General features: G+C 41.8%; 1 protein-coding gene across 2 annotated transcripts; it reads right to left on the bottom strand.

Moving 5' to 3' along the window:
* Positions 1–11,442: 11,442 nt before the first annotated feature.
* LOC121279002 (cytochrome c oxidase subunit 6C-like) lies at positions 11,443–18,678 on the bottom strand. Of its 2 annotated transcripts, none has more exons than XM_041189717.1 (4): positions 18,543–18,678; positions 16,061–16,181; positions 14,203–14,342; positions 11,443–11,565 (listed from the first exon to the last, which is right to left on the bottom strand). In XM_041189717.1, the coding sequence occupies exons 2-3, from the start codon at positions 16,172–16,174 to the stop codon at positions 14,220–14,222; spliced, it is 237 nt and encodes a 78-aa protein (XP_041045651.1). In that variant the 5' UTR covers positions 16,175–16,181; positions 18,543–18,678; the 3' UTR covers positions 11,443–11,565; positions 14,203–14,219. The 2 variants fall into 2 exon arrangements, with proteins under 2 accessions (XP_041045651.1, XP_041045653.1); XM_041189719.1 differs by lacking the exon at positions 18,543–18,678 and adding an exon at positions 18,229–18,496.
* Between the last annotated feature and the right edge of the window lie 709 nt (positions 18,679–19,387).

Below are 19,387 nucleotides of genomic sequence, written 5' to 3'. Positions count from 1 at the left end.
TTGCTTGGTATTTTTTCTTAATTTCAAAAGATATGTTGTGCTAACTTTTCCATCCTATATTTACCATTTGCAGTACAAAGCTTGCAATTAAACATGTCAAGTGTTAATTCATTAGAATTCACAACTTTGAACTGATTAATTATTACAAGGGGAGACAAGAGGACAAGTTAACACAGTTTTTCAAGATTTTATGATTCCCATGGGAATACCCACATTTACTCAATGACTCCCCACTATCTGCCCTAAAATGAAGAGATTGCAGTAACAAGAAGATTCCACGTGAATTAACAGGTAAATGATACTTCAAATAAAAGGTTATAAATTTCGTTTCAAATAGTTGATACAACAAAGATATGTCAGCACTCCCATCGGTCCCTGCACAAATCTGGCAGTGTGTGCAATTTCAGTCTTTCCAGCTTGGCTTTTGGCACATAGGATTGCTCACTTTCCCATTCAATCAAAATGGCCCTCGAGACACGTTCAGTGGCAGCTGGATTCCATCTCAGGTCTCCAGATATGGTTGACACTGATGAGGCACACGTCTATGAACACTCTTTCCCTCCTAATGGTGTAGCTTTCTAGAGTTTTTTTTTGTATGTCTGCATGTGTGTGCTGATCGTTTTTTGCCTCCAATTCTCCTCTCTCTGCTAGCCACACAAGTTCTGGCCTTAACTTCCTTCCAGGACAAGGGGCACCAGCAGGGTGTACCAACTACAAAATGTACTAAAGCAACTCACCAAACCTCCTTTGACAGCATCTTCCAAACCTGTGACCTCTACCACAGTGCTTCCTAAACTTTTTCCCAATGTGACACCATTTTAATGCCTTGGAATTGGTGTGACCCAGGATTTGGCGGGGGGGGGGTGGGGGGGCTACCAAAATAAGACAAAACAGTAGGATAGCCTCCATCATTTGTTTTATTTTGGCATATAAATAATAAAATAAACAGCAGGATAATAGCCTTCAGCGCTATAACAGTATGTTAATAATCTTCACTACTGTATTAAAGAGTCAGAAAAGGACAGAGTAACAGCATTAGAGCCTTCACTATTGTAATTAAAGAGCACTGGGCCTACTCAAATGAGGCACATGGGCATGCATGTTGTGACATAGTCCCTCAAAACCTGGCAGTGTGGTTGACAATACACATCTAATCTCCCATGTGACATCAAGGTTTGATCAATATTGAGATTTGATGTAGACCAGTGCACTAGATTCAGCTTCTGGCAAAAGAAACCATTACTTGCAAAGCATACAGTAGTGCGATGTCAGGATAGTTAGTCTTCGCACCAAACCAGAATTCTGTTGGAGAAACTCTGGAAAATATTTTTTATAAAAATTAATTGCATGAAATTTCAATAAGCTGGCCAATTTCAGCTGTGGGCAAATCCAGCTGTTCAGGCTGACATTGAAAAGCGTTTTGGATCCAAGTAAGCATCATATCCAAATCAAGGAAAAAGTATGCAAAGTGTCTGTCCAGGTGGACATGATAGTTGGTCACCATAAGAGTGGGGCACTGTTTGATGTCATTGTCAGAGAGAAACTTGGAAAGTGAGAAAAGAGTCCAGTAGTTCAACTTCAACACACTACTCTTCCAAAATTCAATTTTCTTCATGAACGCCGTGAGCCAATCACTCAATTGCAGAATATTGGTGTTCTTTCCTTGCATTTTCGAACACAGTTCATTTAGTTTCCCAAATATGTCTGTGACATAAGCAAGGAGGCACATGTTTTGGTCACAGAGAAAATCAATGAATTACATTTTTTGGCAGTTGTTTGCAAATACAAGCTGTTGATCCCTCAGTTCCAAACACCTTTGCAGTACCATTCCTCACACCAGACAGTGGACCTCAGTGTAAAACAGCAATGCAATTGATCAGACCCCATGTCTGCACAGCTTTGCAAACATGCACACGAAGTGGGTGAAGTTTAATGTAGTTCACAATTGATGTGGCCCTGTGTAATACATTATCCAGCTCTGTGCTCAGTTCCTTTGTTGCTCGTTGCTCCCTGAGAATCATGCAATGAGTCCAAATAGGCAATGGAACAATTCTCTGCACCAAGGCATGCAGGCCTGACTTGCGGCCTGCCATAGCTGGAGCACCATTGGTACAAAATCCAACCAGGCGATCCCAGGGAATATTTTTGTCCTCCATGTAATGCAGTGCAAATTCCTTGTGCCGTTTCATGTTCAGGAAGTACTTTGCGGTGTTTTTTGAGAGAGGTACTGTTGCAAGTTTTGCCCGTTCCTCCCCAAACATTATTTTAGCCATCTTGATTGCAGCAGGTAAAATCAGTTTCTGCAATCGTGTGAGACTCCTTGGCCTGTGCAATCTGGTAGCTCACCTCAAAAGGTGCTCTTTGATCTTGTTCGGGGATGTTTATGGGCCTCTTAAAGTGAGATTGTTGCTACAAAAGCTATCTCCAATGTTGAAAAAATTATTTTGGTTTCCTGCTGTATTGCCTGGGAATGGTCTCCAAGTTTGAATTAAGCTTATTTGGCTTCATCCTTTTGCTGGACAGTACTTGTAAGGAAATGAGGCATTTTGGCCTGCCTTCGGATTTCACTGAAACACTTTTGAACCCGTGCTCAAGGGAAGCAACATCATATTTACAGACATGTTTCCTACCACTCTGTTTCTCATTTCTAGAGTAGTCAGAAGGCTCGCTGCTGGAGATGGAAGCTTTGCTAAAAAAAATTGTTCATGGTGTGCAAGTAACAACAGTAAGTCTTCAATTAAAGCTGTGGTTGTGTTCCTGAAAATTGCAACTTTAAGGGAAACAACTTTTAAGTGAATCAAATTTTCCCATAAAACCCATGTAATGTTTTCTTAATTCTTTCACGGGGTGTGTGTGTCACTGACTAGGGCAGCATTTATTGTTCATTCCTAATTGCCCTTAAGAAGGTGGTGGTGAGCTGCCTTTCTTGAACTGCTGCAGGCCATGTGGTATAGGTACACCCACAGTAGGCAGAGAAGTGGGTCTAATTCGTTTTACCGATTATATTTCTTCACTCCAGAGGCTTGACCATAACTTTGACTGAAAAGCCGTGTTAAAAAAAGAAACCTGTTATTGTTTGGAATACTATTATGAGTTCAGCACCAGAAACCTCCAACATGAACTGAAAGAGAATTCCCAGGCCTGCAACATTTCCAACCGCCATCAAGAAGGACTAAAGTATTATTTATTTTCTCAAACTCTTCTCTTTTTTATAATTATCTTTTCTTGTGTCTCTATGTCTGTACGAATGAGTATTTGTTACGTACCTTTGGGGCTGTTGTGAGAAAGAAGCGTTTATCCTTTCTTTTGATTTAAACTTACCAGAAAGCCTGGGGTTTTTTTTGTCTATTCTTAATTGTCACAGCACTCAAAGGATGCACTTCTCTTATAAAAAAATACGTTTTGTTGCGGTCATGTCCAGAACAGATGTAACTTTGGTGTATATCATCAAGCCAAAGTACTTGAAATTGCCCACTGTGTCTATCTTGGTGCTCCCAATCTTGATTTTTCTATTGCCATTTAGAGCTTGGTGCATTTTCTTTTGCACAGGGTTCTCTCGTGCTGGGCAAGATGGCTTCCCTTTGGTCTTTGTGTCTCAACTTAACTTGCCCTGGCCTGTCCTTGTGGATTAATAAGGTACTTCTAGGTATTTCCTATACAATCCAGTTTCTGTCATATGACGACAGTAGCTATGTTTTTCATTGTCCACACAATGGGTTAACAGCTGAGCAATTTGCACAATGGAAGATATTTTATAACCCATCAACATCCTAGACATGAATAGCCTCTGAAATGTCTTTATCTATATTACCATCTTGGTTTTTGCCTCACTTATGTTCAGTCCAGATGACTCACTGTGTCTTTTAACTAGGAATGCCATAGTCCTATCTAGCTCTTCCTTTGTTCTGGCTATGAGTGTGGTGCTGTCTGCATATCTGAGATTCTTAATGCTTCAACCTCCTATGATGCAGCCACATCTCTGGTAATTCTTTCTGTAGCCTCATTATCTTCTCTCCCACAGGATTAAACAGCATGGGTGACAGAAAATATCCCACCCAGACTCCCTTCTCGAACTGCGAATAGCTTGTATACCCATCACCAACTTTGATTCCTGAAGCATTTCTGTATAGCTCTTGTATTTGCCACTGTTATGATGGCAATTGCTAGACTGACCAAATACCAATGGGAAACAACAATTTGCAATTTGTATTTTTATTACGAGAAGCTATGTGTACTGAAGTCAGAAGTACAGACTCTACTACTATTAAATTAAAATATTTATTAACAAAATAAAAGAAAACTTAGGCACAAGATTACAGTTACACAGTTAAGCTTAGTCTTACAACATTTCCCAAAAGATTTCTACTTAGCTAGATGCACAAATAAACACCCTTTTCTAGGCAACAGTCCCTGTAGATTCTTAATCTATAAAACATCCAGTAATATTACTTCAAGGCACCCACAGTTGCTATAGGGCAGGTATCCCACAGGGCTTCTTCTTCCCTCATTTGACAGTGGAAATCCAAGGCTTGTAACAAAAACTTCCTTTCTGGAACAACCAGACATCTATTTGGGGTGGCTAGAGGCTGCTTCTTTCACAGGTCTGTTTTCACACAGTACACTCTTCAAGATCTCACACGGCCACACACCATACAGCTTTCAATTTTTCCTTAAATAAATTTTTCATCTTTAAACCCGTTGCTCTTAAATTTCTTTGGAATTTACCTTTCCCAGGATATAAAAATGTTTCATGTTGTCTTTATGGCCACCATTTTTGGGGAAAGTAAACTCAATAACTTTGCTTTATTCATTTGATCTTTGCCAGTTGTAAAACTTCATTTCTCTTTAAAATTCAACAGCTAAAAGTTCAACTCCTCATTTATCTCCTTATGCAAATTCCTATCATGATGTATTTACATGTAACCCATCTTAGTTCATCCATTTCCACTTCAAAATGTCTGCGCTTACATCTAACCCTTTGATGATTTAAACCTTCCAATCTGGCTGTTTTCTGTTTAATTAAATTATACACACACACACAATATACACACAGCCTCACAAGCCTGCTTCACAGTATCCCACAGTAATATTTGAAAAAATGATAGTTTCTTTACACCAGACAAGGAGGAAAAATGGAAGAGGACTGAGGCGTATTTTATATGGAAATGTACAAAGCATTAGAAATATAATGGAGGCCCTCATTAAGATTGAAGAATGTAATCATATGGCATTGTTAGAAACTTTGAGTGAGATTCAGAACTAAATATTCCCATTGTAAATTTTTCAAAAGATAGATATAGAAACAAACGAAGGAGTGGTGAGTATTATTAAAGGTACAATACTCTCACAAGGAAGAAAGTTTTTAATCGGTGGTGCTCAGACAATGTCTGTCTGGCTAGTAAGAAATAGTAATGGTTCCATTATCACATTGTGTGTACATTATGGGCCAAGTAATGCAAAGGAAAATTGAGGATGAATTTGGAGTGGTAAGTTACACAGGGAGAAAATACCTTTCCCAGAATATAAAAATCTTTCATGTTGTCTTTATGGCCACCATTTTTGGGAAAAGTAAACTTAATAACTTTGCTTTATTTGTTTGTGATCTTTGCCAGTTGTAAAACTTCCATTCTTACGCTGGGAGAAAACAAACATTTGTGGTTCAAATGAAACATGGGTGTTATTTCCTTAATCAGTTTATTTTAGGCTCTGTTATCTTATAGCTAATACAAAGCTAATCAGCATAGCTTAGAACTAACTGTCCCCAATTTCTCTAATACAAAAGCAAAATACTATGAATGCTGGAAATCCGAAATTAAGACAGAAAATGCGCAGCAGATCAGGCAGCATCCATGGAGAGAAACAGAATTAATGTTTCAGTTCAATGTTTTGGTCACCACCTGAAATGTTAACTCTGTTTCTCTCCACAGGTGCTGCTTGACTTGCTATTGCCAGCATTTTTTGTTTTTATGTCCCCAATGTCTGCTTATCTGAACAATTATTCATAACTGCCTGTGCAACCTTGGCTCTGCAGAAGACAGTCTAATGAAGATACAAGAAATCTAATTAAGAAATGAAAATGAGGTGCAATTGTACACTTAAAAGCAGCTACATATGAGCACATTGTTTCATTCCTAATAAAGCTGAATATATTTTATCAAGGCTTGGGGTGGGGGGGGTTGGGGAGGAGAAAGGTGGCAAGAAGGGGTGTGAGCTAGAAATAAAGAACACCTCCAGGCAAAAATAAAGTGAAAAGAAATGCAAAGGCACCAAACAGATCCTGTAGGCATATGCCATGCTTGGCAGCAAGAGATGATCAGGCTGAACACTGCACAATATTCAGGACCTGATAACACGCAAGAGAGAGTACACTTTGCAGAATCTGGTTAGATAAGGCAACACCATGCATTAGATATGAAAGTTTACATTTACATGCTACAAAGTGTTATCTACTAATCTGTTCCACATTTACTCCTTGCCTGCACCACTTCTTTCACTGCATGACACCAAACTTACTCCTTATGCCATCCAGTCAAGATTGACGTACAATTGAAAGCAGGCATCACATTTCGAATTGTTAGAAAAGCTAGCTGCACTATTAGTCATTCACTGGCTGACAGTTTATGCAAATCTATCATTGCACGTGTGGTCTCTTCTCCCAAAATTAAGATTATTTTTCTGTGTGTATGGGATAGCATGTCAAGGGGACCAATTCCCACTTGTAAAAAGGCACAGTTCCTGACATGCCTACATACTTGGGTAAAGGTGGGTTTGTGCAACCTGCCTCACCTACAGGCAGAACTCCCTCTGATCACTGCTCCTACTTTCCCTCCCCCTCAAACTTGTGAGGACAGGAATTCCCAGACCCCAAGAGTCATCCTCTTCTGATCCTTTTTGGTGATCTAATATCTGCCCTGACCATTTCCAAGACTATAATGAAATCACCAATTCTTTGTAATGCAATTGTGGCATATTATCCCTCCTCCTCTCTTTTGTTCATTTCCCCAGGGCATTCAACATGGTTGACCACTCGCTGCTGCTCTGCTTCCTTTTTTCTATGGCTCATCTATATATTTTGGTTCCACTTCTACGTGTCCCAATACAAGATTATTTAAGTGATTTCTTTACTAACAAATCATTCCTATTCCTCATCTACATGCTGTCCCAAGCAATAGCTAGGTACAGAGGGACAGTAGTGACTCAGCCCTCCATCTCCACTAGAAACATTGGGCAGGATTATTACCATGTTGGGTGGGCATGGCGGGCTGGCCCAGGAGCAATCACAAAACCGATCGCCGCCCGCAATCGGGCCCCAACCGTGATTTCACGCTGGCTGGCCACTTAATGCAACGAGCATTAATCGCGCATTGTAACGCTGAGTGCTGCTGGGGTGGGGGGGGCAGGAGGAAGGTCAGCACAGAAGTTTGTGCATGCGCGCGCACTGAAAGCTCCCAGAAGGCCCAGAGATGCCTCAGGGAGCTGAAGAATTTTGAAAACATAAACAAAGAATTTTAAAATGTTAAAAACATGTCCCCTCATGTGAACATGTTAAAAATGAGTTTTAAAAGTTTTTTTTTAAATCACTGGTCGAAACCACATCCCACCCATAGATGAGGTTTCGCAGAAAATGCAAAGGCCGCTTGGCCTAATTCGCCCACCCCCCCAACCCAACAGTTTGACGGGCAGTGAAAAATTCGATTTAACTAATTGATTAAGGGCCTTATTAGGCCTTTTAATTGCCAGTAGGTGTACTGCCACCTCTCGCCCGCGCCCGCCGAGTGAAATACCGCCCGTGCGCGCAATGACATCAGGATGCTCGCCTGACATCATCACGCACTAATTTACTCTCGTTCAGGTTGGGCGCGTACCCACACGAGGGAAAAATTCTGCCCTTTAATTTTAACCATTGTGCTGTCCGCCTTTATGGAAGAGCTAGAATCTTCTCTAACTTGAATAAGCAAAAACCATTTCTGTTCAGTGGCTAAAGGTCACTCCTTAGACCCCAATTCCATACTCTTCAGCTTCAACAGAACACCTTGAAGTCCTGTTTAATACTGGGCTTCTTTCAAACCCAACGCACCAAGATCACTTTTTTTCCATCTCTGTTCTTACCTCACCCTTACATTTACACCCTCCAGAATATCCAGTCCACATCCTATCCCACTATCTCTTACTTGCCTATCACATTTATCTATCACGGCCTTTATTGGCACCCCATCCCCAGATAAAATTCAAAAATCTCATTCCCAAATTTCATAATATAGAACACTGAAAATAAATTATTAAGCTTTGCTAGATTGCAATTTTGTATTGTTTTGTTAGTGTGCCATTTTATTTTGTTCTTTAGAACGTTTGAAGACATTGAAACAGCGGTTTTATGCTTGGGGCTGTTATCTTCAAGGTCCATACATTGAACCATCTTATGCATGAACAGAAAAAACAATCATGGGAAGTATTAGGGAAATACTCGATTAAATGTATCTTGCTTTAGTCTAGTGTTTTGTGGTATAATTTAGTGAAATTGGGCTTTTATTACCATAGTGGCATTCACCAGAAAAAGTAGACCGGAATAAGAAATTGAATTCTATAGTTACAGGCCCCACCATAATTGGACCAAGTAATATTGTTTCCTCCATTTTGTTAATTACTACTTAGATACTTGACCCTGTGTTTTATCTCTCAAAATAAACTATAATTGCATCCTGTCAGGTATACAGCTATACCTCAACAACTAGAACACACCCTATGCTTTTTGCACTGTAGGCTCTTGAACACATCCACCTTTAATGAAATTCTTCAGCTACCTTGAGCCCATAGAAATATTCCCTGTAAATGCCTCCAGTCTTGCTTCTTCTCTTTATCTTCAAAATCCAACTCAAAATCTCTCCCATCATGTCTTTAGTCACACCCCCTTTTCCCTTTTTGCGGAGAAAGACATGTTGCCAAGGTTTTTCGGCTTGTATTGATCAGAACAAATGCAACAATGCCAAATTTCAAATGATGACAATTTGTGCTACAGGACAAAAGGGTGCTGATTGGCTGAGGCATTACCACAGAAAAGCAACAGTTTAAATCCTTAGGCTCCCCAAGCTTCTGGGTATTTCAAAAATGGGGCAAGGCTTGAACATATTCCTTTTGTTTGTAGATAATGGGTTCATATGTATGAATGTATGAATTCACATTTACACTTACTCAAAGCAATGAGCCACATTCAATTTGACTGATTATCTTAGATTTAAAGACTTAAAGCTTCAGCAACGTCTTTTTTTTCAGCAATATTCAAGTTCTATATCATCAAACAACTGTTTTCCCATTTGATTGCTCTGTATTTTTTTCCATTAAAGACTCCTTGGGTCATTTACTATACTACAGGTTATTAATTGAACAACCAACTTCCAGGTTATACTTATGGTACACAGAAGTTGTATGGTTTTTCTGAGGAAGAGTTTTTTTCAAGTCATTATTTTGTGTGAAAGCAATTAGATAGTCAACCCTAACTTAATTATGAAACTGTAACCCATTCCTATATGCAAAAACAAGTCCAATAACCGAAAGACTTTGACCTCTTGCTGCTTGGGCTGGTAAAGGTCTCACTGGTGATGAGGATATACTCTCCAATAATGGGAATCATTTACAAGTCCTAGGCCCAATAATGGGAATCATTTACAAGTCCTAGGCCACATGCCAGATTCTCAACTGGAGAGCCCTTGCTTCCACCAGTTTACCCAATTACATTTGAGAAAGGGTGTATTTTAAACAGCACTCCACTTGTTTGATTTCTTAAAAGGAGAGATAATGGTTTCTGGATGGAGCAGACTAAATAGTTTGAATACATAAAGAATAAAAAAGGCTTGCTACAATTGTATAGTGCTTTAGTGAGACCGTGCCTCGACTACTGTGTGCAGTTTTGGTCTCCATAAATAAGGACGGACATACTTGCCTTGGGAGTAACAGTGAAGGTTCTAGATTGATCCCTGGAATGAAAGGTCGTCCTACAAATTACAGAATTGTTTCAGCAAAGGAGGCCATTCAGCCCACTGCATCTGTGCCAGCTCGCCAAATGAATACACCTAGTGCCATTCCCTCCTCCGTTAACCTGCACATTCTCCCTTTTCAGATAATAATGCAATTTCCCCTTGAAAGCCTCAACTGAATCTGCACCACACTCACAGGCAATACATTTCGGATCTTAACCACTGCCTATGTGATAAAGTTTCTCATGTTTCTATTGCTTCTTTTGCCAATTACCTAGGCTGAGTAAATTGGACTTATGCTGTCTGGAGTTTCGAAGAATAGAGGTAACCTCATTGAAACATACAAGTTTCTGAAAGGGCTTGACAGGGTAGAAACTGAGATTGTTCCCCTAACTGGGAAATCTAGAACATCATGGTACAGCCTCACAATAAGGGGTCAATCATTTAAGACTGAGATGAGGATAAACCTCTTCAATCAAAAGGTTGTGGAATCTTTGGTGTTCTCTCTACCATAGGGTTATGGATGCTACATGGTTGAGTATATTGAAGGCAGAGATAGATTTTTGTTCTCACAGGGAATTGAGGGATATGGGAATGAGGCAGGAAAGTGGAGTTGAGGCAGATCAGTCATGATCATATTAAATGAAAGCAGGTTTGAGGAGCTGAAAGACCTACTCATTCCTATTTCTTATGTTAAGACACTGCAGATGCTGGAAATATGCAGGTCAGGCGGCATCTGTGGAGAGATAAACAGAGGAAATGTTTCAGGTTAATGATCTTTTGCCAGAACCAGAAAAAAATTTCTGACAATAAGTCAAACTACCTTTCACATTAACTCTATTTCTCTTTACAAAGATGCTGCCTGACTTGCCAAGTATTTTTCATTTTCTGTTTTGATAGGCTAAATCTGAATAGTCTTGTTCATTTAGCTCATCTGGGGGTAGATTTAAATCATTTGGTATGTACCTCATCCCTCAGACTGTAGGGCCCAATCCATTTTGAGAAGAGGCCTCATTGACATACCACTGACAAGCTGTGGGCACCTTGTTGGTGCTCCAGAGATCAGGCAGACAAGGGTTAAAATTTACCTCATTTTTTAAAATGATAAACAATTTAACTTACAACAATTACCGTCACTCTACCAGTGAACATGCACAGAAGTGCATTTTAGATGTGCAGGCTATTTCTATATTCTAGTTTTAAACTTTGCAAAACTGCTTCCTAAGGTAACAGATTCTTTACTAAAGACACTTGCATCAATAAATAGAACAAATATCATAGCATTCCTTTTTACCATTTTATCACCTGCCACACCTCCCTCCATCCAAACATCAATAACTCAGCACACAGAATTCAGCATTCCACTACTCCAGGAATTATTGTAGAGCAAGATTGGGTTTTAGCAAGTTGTAAAATTTAAAAATTGGAAAGATGTTCTGTGCTTCAAAACAGCAAAATCCACATACAAGCGTTAACAGTCAGAAAATTAAATGTTTTATTTATACATCAGGTGTAGAATGCACAAAGTATATCCTTTCGTCTCCATTTCCCAGTGTGTATCGGAGGAGCAATCCAATCACTCGTTCCAAGTTTCCTGTTTTAAAAGAAGTTTTAAAAATTCATATTAATACAATTCAGGGATGGAGATCAACATCAAGTCTTCTACCTCAAAATGGAAGCTGCTGCATGTAGGATCAACTCAATATTCTACCATCAATCACATTTTAAAGGTCTTTCAAAAAGCAGTAAAGATATGAACAAGCTTAAACTTTAATAATTTTACATTTAACATTACAAGAAGCTCATTTTTGTTGCAATCGAGGAAAAAAGTATTAATGATGTATACAAGAATAGCAACTGTGATTTTCCCGGAATGAAGATGTTCGTCCAAGTACAATCTCCATATAAAAGCAAAAAACTGCGGATGCTGGAAATCCAAAACAAAAACAAAAGTACCTGGAAAAACTCAGCAGGTCTGACAGCATCTGCAGAGAGCAATACAGTTAACGTTTCGAGTCCGTATGACTCTTCAATAGAACTAAGGAAAAATAGAAGTGAGGTGAAATATAAGCTGGTTTAAGGGGTGGGACAAGTAGAGCTGGGTAGAAGCCCAGTGACAGGTGGAGATAGCCAAAAGATGTAATAGACAAAGGACAAAGAGGTGTTGACGGTGGTGATATTAGCTAAGAAATATGCTTATAGGTGACATTAAGGGTAGAAAGCAGGATGAGCAAGGTACAGATAGCCCTAGTGGGGGTGGGGAGGGGGGAAGGGATCAAAATAGGCTAAAAGATAGAGATAAAACAATGGATGGAAATACATTTAAAAATAATGGAAATAGGTGGGAAAAGAAAAAATCTATATAAATTATTGGAAAAAAGGGGGATCGGACCTCAGCTTCTGAATAAGCACTTTACAGCCTCCCGGACTGAATATTGAGCTCAACAACTTGAGATCATGAAGTCTCTCCTCCATCCCCATCCCCTTTCCAATCCCCCTTTTTTCCATCACCGTCAACACCTCTTTGTCCTTTTGTCTATGACATCTTTTGGCTATCTCCAACTATCACTGGCCCTCTATCCAGCTCTACTTGTTCCACGCCCCCACTTAAACCAGCTTATATTTCAGCTCTCTACTTTTCCTTAGTTCTGTTGAAGAGTCATACGGACTCAAAACGTTAACTGTATTCCTCTCTGCAGATGCTGTCAGACCTACTGAGTTTTTCCATGTATTTTTATATCTCTATATTGTCCGTCCTCTATGAAATGACAAGAACAGTATCTCTCCAATATTGTGTTAAACTTTTGAATACTTGTATAGCAGTGGCAAAAGCTAACAATCCTACCCATTTACCTAAAAAGGTAAGAACTGCACTACTGGCTGTGTCTTAGCAAATTTAAAACTCACTCAATATATGCCAAGGCTGTTTATGATTGAGGTCTTTCACACACAATATTGCTGATTGTGCAATAGTCTACTTGCCAGACATTTGTACATGACCTGCAGTCAACCTGTCCCACTGCTATGCCAAGATGATCAGAGTTGCCTAAAAGGAAGCTACAGTAAGCACAGCCTGGTGATAACTCTTCCTTGAATTAATCCCTTTCCTTACAAATCACTGAGCCTTTGTTTGGCACCTTCCCACACCAATAATGTTCAGGGACATTGTTTGAATAGGGAAAAAAATGGGGAAAAATGTGCACTTGGCCCTTCAAAACTATGGCCCAAAAATTACTGTTGCTGCCAAAATAACAATGAGGCTAATAGCGCTGCTGTTAAAAATATACAAGTATCACAGCAACCTTGGGCAAGGGCTAACGCATGATTAAACAGGGAAATCGAAGAGATGCAGTATTGGCTTTGCAAAAATAGCATCTCGCTCTGTGGTTCCCCAGTCAAATGCATCAAGTGGTCTGAAGTTCTTGTACAGTTGATGTCGCCACAAAGACTTAACAGCATGTGTTAATCATTGCTAATCACCTGATCTTAACTATTACAAGTGTGGAGTCTTATTTCCTTGGGTTTTATTTGAAATTTATTTGTAAAAGTATATTTGCTTTTCCTTATAATCCAATCTTTCCTTCCCTTTCTGTATCTGATTTGACATTGTGTAAGTTAGAATGATTAAATTCAATGTTCAATCGGTACACTGTTAATTTCAGAATCCTCCAACTTCTAACTCCTCGACCAGTCATTTAACCTGCTCACTCAGGCACCGGATGCCCTGCAGAGGATGTTGCCCCGTTTTCACCGCCCAATTCCAACGAACCTCGCCATTAAACAGGCAAGGGCAAGTCTCATTAATAGTGGACAGTGCTAGTTGGGAGTATCACAGCAATATTTTGGCTGACTATGACACTAAATGTTCTAATCATAAGCTGTGCCTTCAGGAACCAAGTTACAGATCCTGCCCTTTTTGTGACATCAGCCTTGGTGAGGAGTGCAGTGCCTACTGGGAAAGGGATACAACAGTCATTGCATTCTATTCCACCATAAAAAATAAATTCTTCAGTGCTAGTTTTAGTAAATATATTAAAATAGCAACATCCTTGACTCAAATTATTAACTTGGAGCTGGTCCTTCCCTTGTTTCTCAAAAAGACTGCACAATTTATTTCCCTTCTCAAAAATGTCGACATGAAAGTTGCTTCAACTGCAACATTCTGCTTTAAAGAGCTGTTGAGACACAAAGTCAACCTATTGTCACATTTAATTGCAGTTGAAAGCGTTACCTTTGCAAGAATTTAATTTACTTCTTTGGTTTCACACTTTCAAACACACCAGCATCCCTCATGGCTTCAAATGCCTTCATGGCATCATATTTCTTATAGAAGTCAGCATATGCTCTCTTCCTGGAATCACCCACTATGAACTGCAACGGTTTAAGAAATAGGACAAGGTTACACTTTAAGCATTTCTACCAACTTAGGCATATATAAACAGCAGCATAAAACAGGGCATGACAGCTCATGCTTGAAAGCTCCAGCCTATTTTTGTACAAATTTAGAAATGATCTGAGTCAAGGGTCTGGGTCAAAATTCCAGTGCTTAAGACCTTGGCAGTTGGCAGTTCTGCTGCCAAGGTAAAGCAACTAAAATTGAGGATGTGCATGAAGCCAGAATTAGAGAAGCATGGATGTCATTACACATTACCAAAATCAGCACCTTGCTCATCACTCCTGATAAACTCCTAAGCATCATTAATAAATACTATTATGGGTTATCTCACATCAAATATGCCTCATCAGTTAGGGCAAGAATGATGTAAATGTCAAGAACAGATCTGTTCATAAACTGTGTGAAGAAACATCTTCATTCTTGACCTTTTATGTCCTTACTGCAACTATTACAAATCTCAATCTTACTGAAATGTACCCAAGAATACACAAAATCCAAAATACAGCAACCTATACAAAAAAAAGAATGAGGCAATGCAGAAAAAGGCCATTCAGCCCATCATGCCTATGCCAGCTCTTTGGTTCAGCTATCCAATGAATCAGTCCCCTGAAAATTTAACCAATTCTCATGTTACTACTGAATCTGCTTTCATTGGGCAAACCCACTGTCAAAAACGTTTCCTCAAGACAACTCTGGGTCTTTTGCCAATCATCTTAAATCTGTGTCCTTTGGTTATCAACCCTACAACCACTAAAAACAGTTTCTCCTTATTTACTCTTGACAAAACCCTTCATGATTTTGAACACTGCAATCAAACTCCTCTTAACCTTATCTGCACTACAAGCAGCCCCAGCTTTGCCAGTCTCTCCTTGTGACTGAACTCCCTCATTCCTAGTATCTTCTGGTAAATCTCTTCTACAGCTTCCAAGACCTTGACATCCTTCCAAAAGTGTGATGCCCAGAAATGAACACAATACTCCAGTTGAGGCCTTATGAAGCCTTAGCATTAATTCCTTACTTTGTGCTCTTAATAAAGCCAACAATTCTATATTTTTACAGCCTTCTAAACTTGGCTTACCACATTCAAAGATTTCTTTACATAATCTCCAAATCTGTTCCTGCACCCCTTTTGAAATTTCATCTGCCATATGTCTGCCCAAATCCTCTTGGAAATCTGTTACAATCCTCTTTATTTATTACATTTCATAACATCTGCAAACTTTGACATCATGCTCATATATATTTGAAGCACCACTGTAAACTTCTCAATCTGAAAAACAACCAACCATTTCTCTGCTTTCTGTCCCTTAGTCAACTGTGTATCCATACTGCCATATCCCTTTAATCCTGAGCTTTGACTTTGCTACCAAGTCTATGCAGTACTCTGTCAAACACCTTCTGAAGTCCATATTCACATCAACTGCACTATCCAGACCTGTCTACTTTACTACTTCAAAGAGTTCGATCAAGTTAGCCAAACACAATTTGCCTTTAACATATCAATGCTGCGTTCTGTCAGACCATACATTAAAAAGTAATTACAACTCTTATTTGCTGAAAAAATGTCCCACTTTATTATACAGTTCAATGGACTACTGCAATGCCGTTATTATTAGGGGAGTGGAGCCGGGGGGAGGAGAAGAAAAAATATAGTAAACTTTTAGCTGAAATACTTGAATAGCAGCAAGATTACCTTGAAAGCACCAGCTACGGAAAAAGCTAAAGTAAAAGCCACAGCCAGGTGAAACCGTAGACGTTTGGCCAACAGGCCTCTCATCGCAGGCTTGGCAATCACAGCAGAAGACATGGTTTACCTGGGTGAGGGTGGAGGAAAGGAAAAAATAAATGGTCATTCAGAACTTCTGCATTATATCCCCATCATTGGAAGAAATCAATGTAATTAGGATGGGTTTAATAAACCCATAATAGTGAAACTTTTAAATAACTAACTGAAATCAGACCACCAAGCACGACCTTCCTTCTCAGTACTTGAAGGAGCCTCACCCCACCAAGTCCCCAAGGATCCACACCTACCCCTTCCTCCTCCCAAAACCTCAGGGACCATCACCATCTGCCCCCTGACAAAGCCAAAGGACTGAGGAACAAATGGCCCCCGGGCTATCGTTTGATATAAAAATGGTGAATATCCTGGATATATTCCTCTGGTGCATTCTCCATAGCAACACCTCAACCAATTAACTTGCCAACCAATCAGCACCCTCTCTCATGCAATATAAATTGCTGCTCCCTTTGAAATTTGGCATTCTTGCATCTGTCCTGATGAGTGCAAGATGAAAAGCTTCACCAGTGTCTCTTTTTTCAGCAATACTCAAGTCCTGTACTACCAAATGACTATTTGTATTCCTACTACATTCTTTCTTCTACTCAAAATCTCCAATGCCTGCTTGCTGCTTGTTATATCTTCGCTTATCATGCAAGTGATTTCATTGAATTATTAAGGCTGCACCTCTCCCTTGGCCATTTTCCCTATTTTTCTGTCAAACTTACAACTTGTATATTTAGTTCCCAGTCTTGCAGCTTTTTCTTAATGGTTGCCATGTCATACCCTCAAAGTTGAATTTGTGCCAGCAATTCATTCAATTTGTTCCTTTACCCCATGCATTTGTGTAAAGATAGATTATTTGGGCCACATATCCTAACCTGTCCTTCAGCTGTAATGATTAATTCACATTTCTAATGTCTCTCCCAGTTTGTTCGCTTTATGCCCTTTAGTTATCCCTTTTCCTGCACTGCCTAAAGCACAACCAATTGTTACATGACCTCTTTCCTTTTATTTGCTTCCAAACGGTTCGATTTTTCACCTGAGCCCGCTCTCTCATTTACTAGTTAAAAATTGTAGTGACCACCCTATTTATACTTCACAATTGGTCTTTGGTCCCAGCCTAGTTCGGGGAAAGACCATCCCAACAGTACAGTTTCCTCCATTCCCAATACTGCTGCCAGAAAACTCTTCCACAAACCATTCACTCAGCCACATGTTCACCTCCCTAATCTGCCTTTCCTCACATGAATTTGCATGTGGCTCAAGTACCTCTTCCTCCACCGCCTGCCCCCACCCCCTGGGTGGATCTCCCCATCTCTCATCCCCCCCCCCACACACCCCTCTCATTCGCCCCCTCCCCCCCCACACACCCCTCTCATTCGCCCCCTCCACCCCCCACACACCCCTCTCATTCGCCCCCTCCCCCCCACACACCCCTCTCATTCGTCCCCTCCCCCCCACACACCCCTCTCATTCGCCCCCTCCCCCCCACACACCCCTCATTCGCCCCCCTCCCCCCCACACACCCCTCTCATTCGCCCCCTCCCCCCCACACACCCCTCTCATTCGCCCCCTCCCCCCCACACACCCCTCTCATTCGCCTCCTCCCCCCCACACACCCCTCTCATTCGCCTCCTCCCCCCCACACACCCCTCATTCGGCTCCTCCCCCCCACACACCCCTCTCATTCGCCCTCTCCCCCCACACCCTCCTCTCATTCGCCCTCTCCCCCCACACCCCTCTCATTCGCTCCCTCCTCCCCCCACACACCCCTCTCATTCGGCCTCTCTCCCCCCCACACACCCCTCTCATTCGCCCTCTCCCCCCACACCCTCCTCTCATTCGCCCTCTCCCCCCCCACACACCCCTCTCATTCGCCCTCTCCCCCCCCACACACCCCTCATTCGCCCCCCTCCCTTCCTCCCCCCACACACCCCTCTCATTCGCCCTCTCCCCCACCCCACCCCCCACACACCCCTCTCATTCGCCCCCTCCTTTCCTCCCCCCCACACTTCTCTCATTCCCCGGGGGACGCCCCGCCCTCATCTCTCCCCCACCGTTCCCGGGGCTGCCTTCACCTTCCCCACGACATTGATAGGCAGGCCCAGCCTTCCTTGTCCCACCGCGTTGTTCACCGTCATCCAGAGAGCGGCTACTGGGGAGTGAGCGGGGGAAAGCCGCGGCTCCGGCTGGGCTACTCCCCGTGCAGCTCCTCTGACCCTGGGAAGCCGCTCCAAGGTTACCGGCCAGACCTGCCTGCGAGGCCGGAACCCGAGCACAGCCGGCTCATAAAGGACAGGCAGGGAGATTGGCTTAAGAGTCCTGCCCAATCAGCCATTCCCGAGAAGCGGTTTGAGAGTTCGTATCTTGAGAAGTTGAGCCAGTCACTCACTCTTATCCAAACAGCCTTCACCTGCCACAGAAACCAGGCCTTTGCAAAGTACGCATGCACCAAATAGCCTTTCCGCCTTCCGCCCTGCGTATTTCCGGTTTTGCGTCATTGCCCTGGAAGGGTGACCGTTAGGAGCTTGTCCCGCCCCCTCCCCTGCCCGTCAGACGTAACCCCGCCCCTTCCCTGCCCCCTCCCATGGGGGTCTTTAACCTACCTCCCCTATGAGTCAGTAACTCCACCCCCTGTGAATCAGTAACCCCCGCCCCTCCCCTATGAGTCAGTAACTCCACCCCCTGTGAATCAGTAACCCCCGCCCCTCCCCTATGAGTCAGTAACTCCACCCCCTGTGAATCAGTAACCCCCGCCCCTCCCCTATGAGTCAGTAACTCCACCCCCTGTGAATCAGTAACCCCCGCCCCTCCCCTATGAGTCAGTAACTCCGCTCGCTGTGAGTCAGTCGCTCCAACCCACCCTGAGTGAGTAATCCCGCCCCTCCCCTGACAGCCAGTAACTCCGCCCATCAGAATTGTTACAGTGCAGAAGGAGGCCATTCGGCCCATCGTGTCTGCACCAGCTCTCCAAATGAGCCTCCACCACACTTCCAGGCAGTGCATTCCAGACCCGAACCACTCGTTGTGTGAAAAAGTTTTTTCTCATGTCACATTTGCTTCTTTTGCAAATTGCTTTAAATCTGTTCTTGATCATTTTATGAGCGGAAACAGCTTCTCCCTATCTACTCTGCCCAGCCCCCTCATGATTTTGAACATCTCTATCAAATCTCCTCTTAGCCTTCTCTCCAATCTATCTCCGTAACTAAAGTTTCTCATCATTGGAACCATTCTCGT

The sequence above is a fragment of the Carcharodon carcharias genome, chromosome 6, assembly GCF_017639515.1.
Source record: "Carcharodon carcharias isolate sCarCar2 chromosome 6, sCarCar2.pri, whole genome shotgun sequence".
In the NCBI taxonomy this organism is placed as follows: domain Eukaryota; kingdom Metazoa; phylum Chordata; class Chondrichthyes; order Lamniformes; family Lamnidae; genus Carcharodon; species Carcharodon carcharias.
The sequence above is the reverse complement of the archived record's forward strand: the minus strand, read 5'-3'. Positions and strand labels throughout refer to the sequence as shown.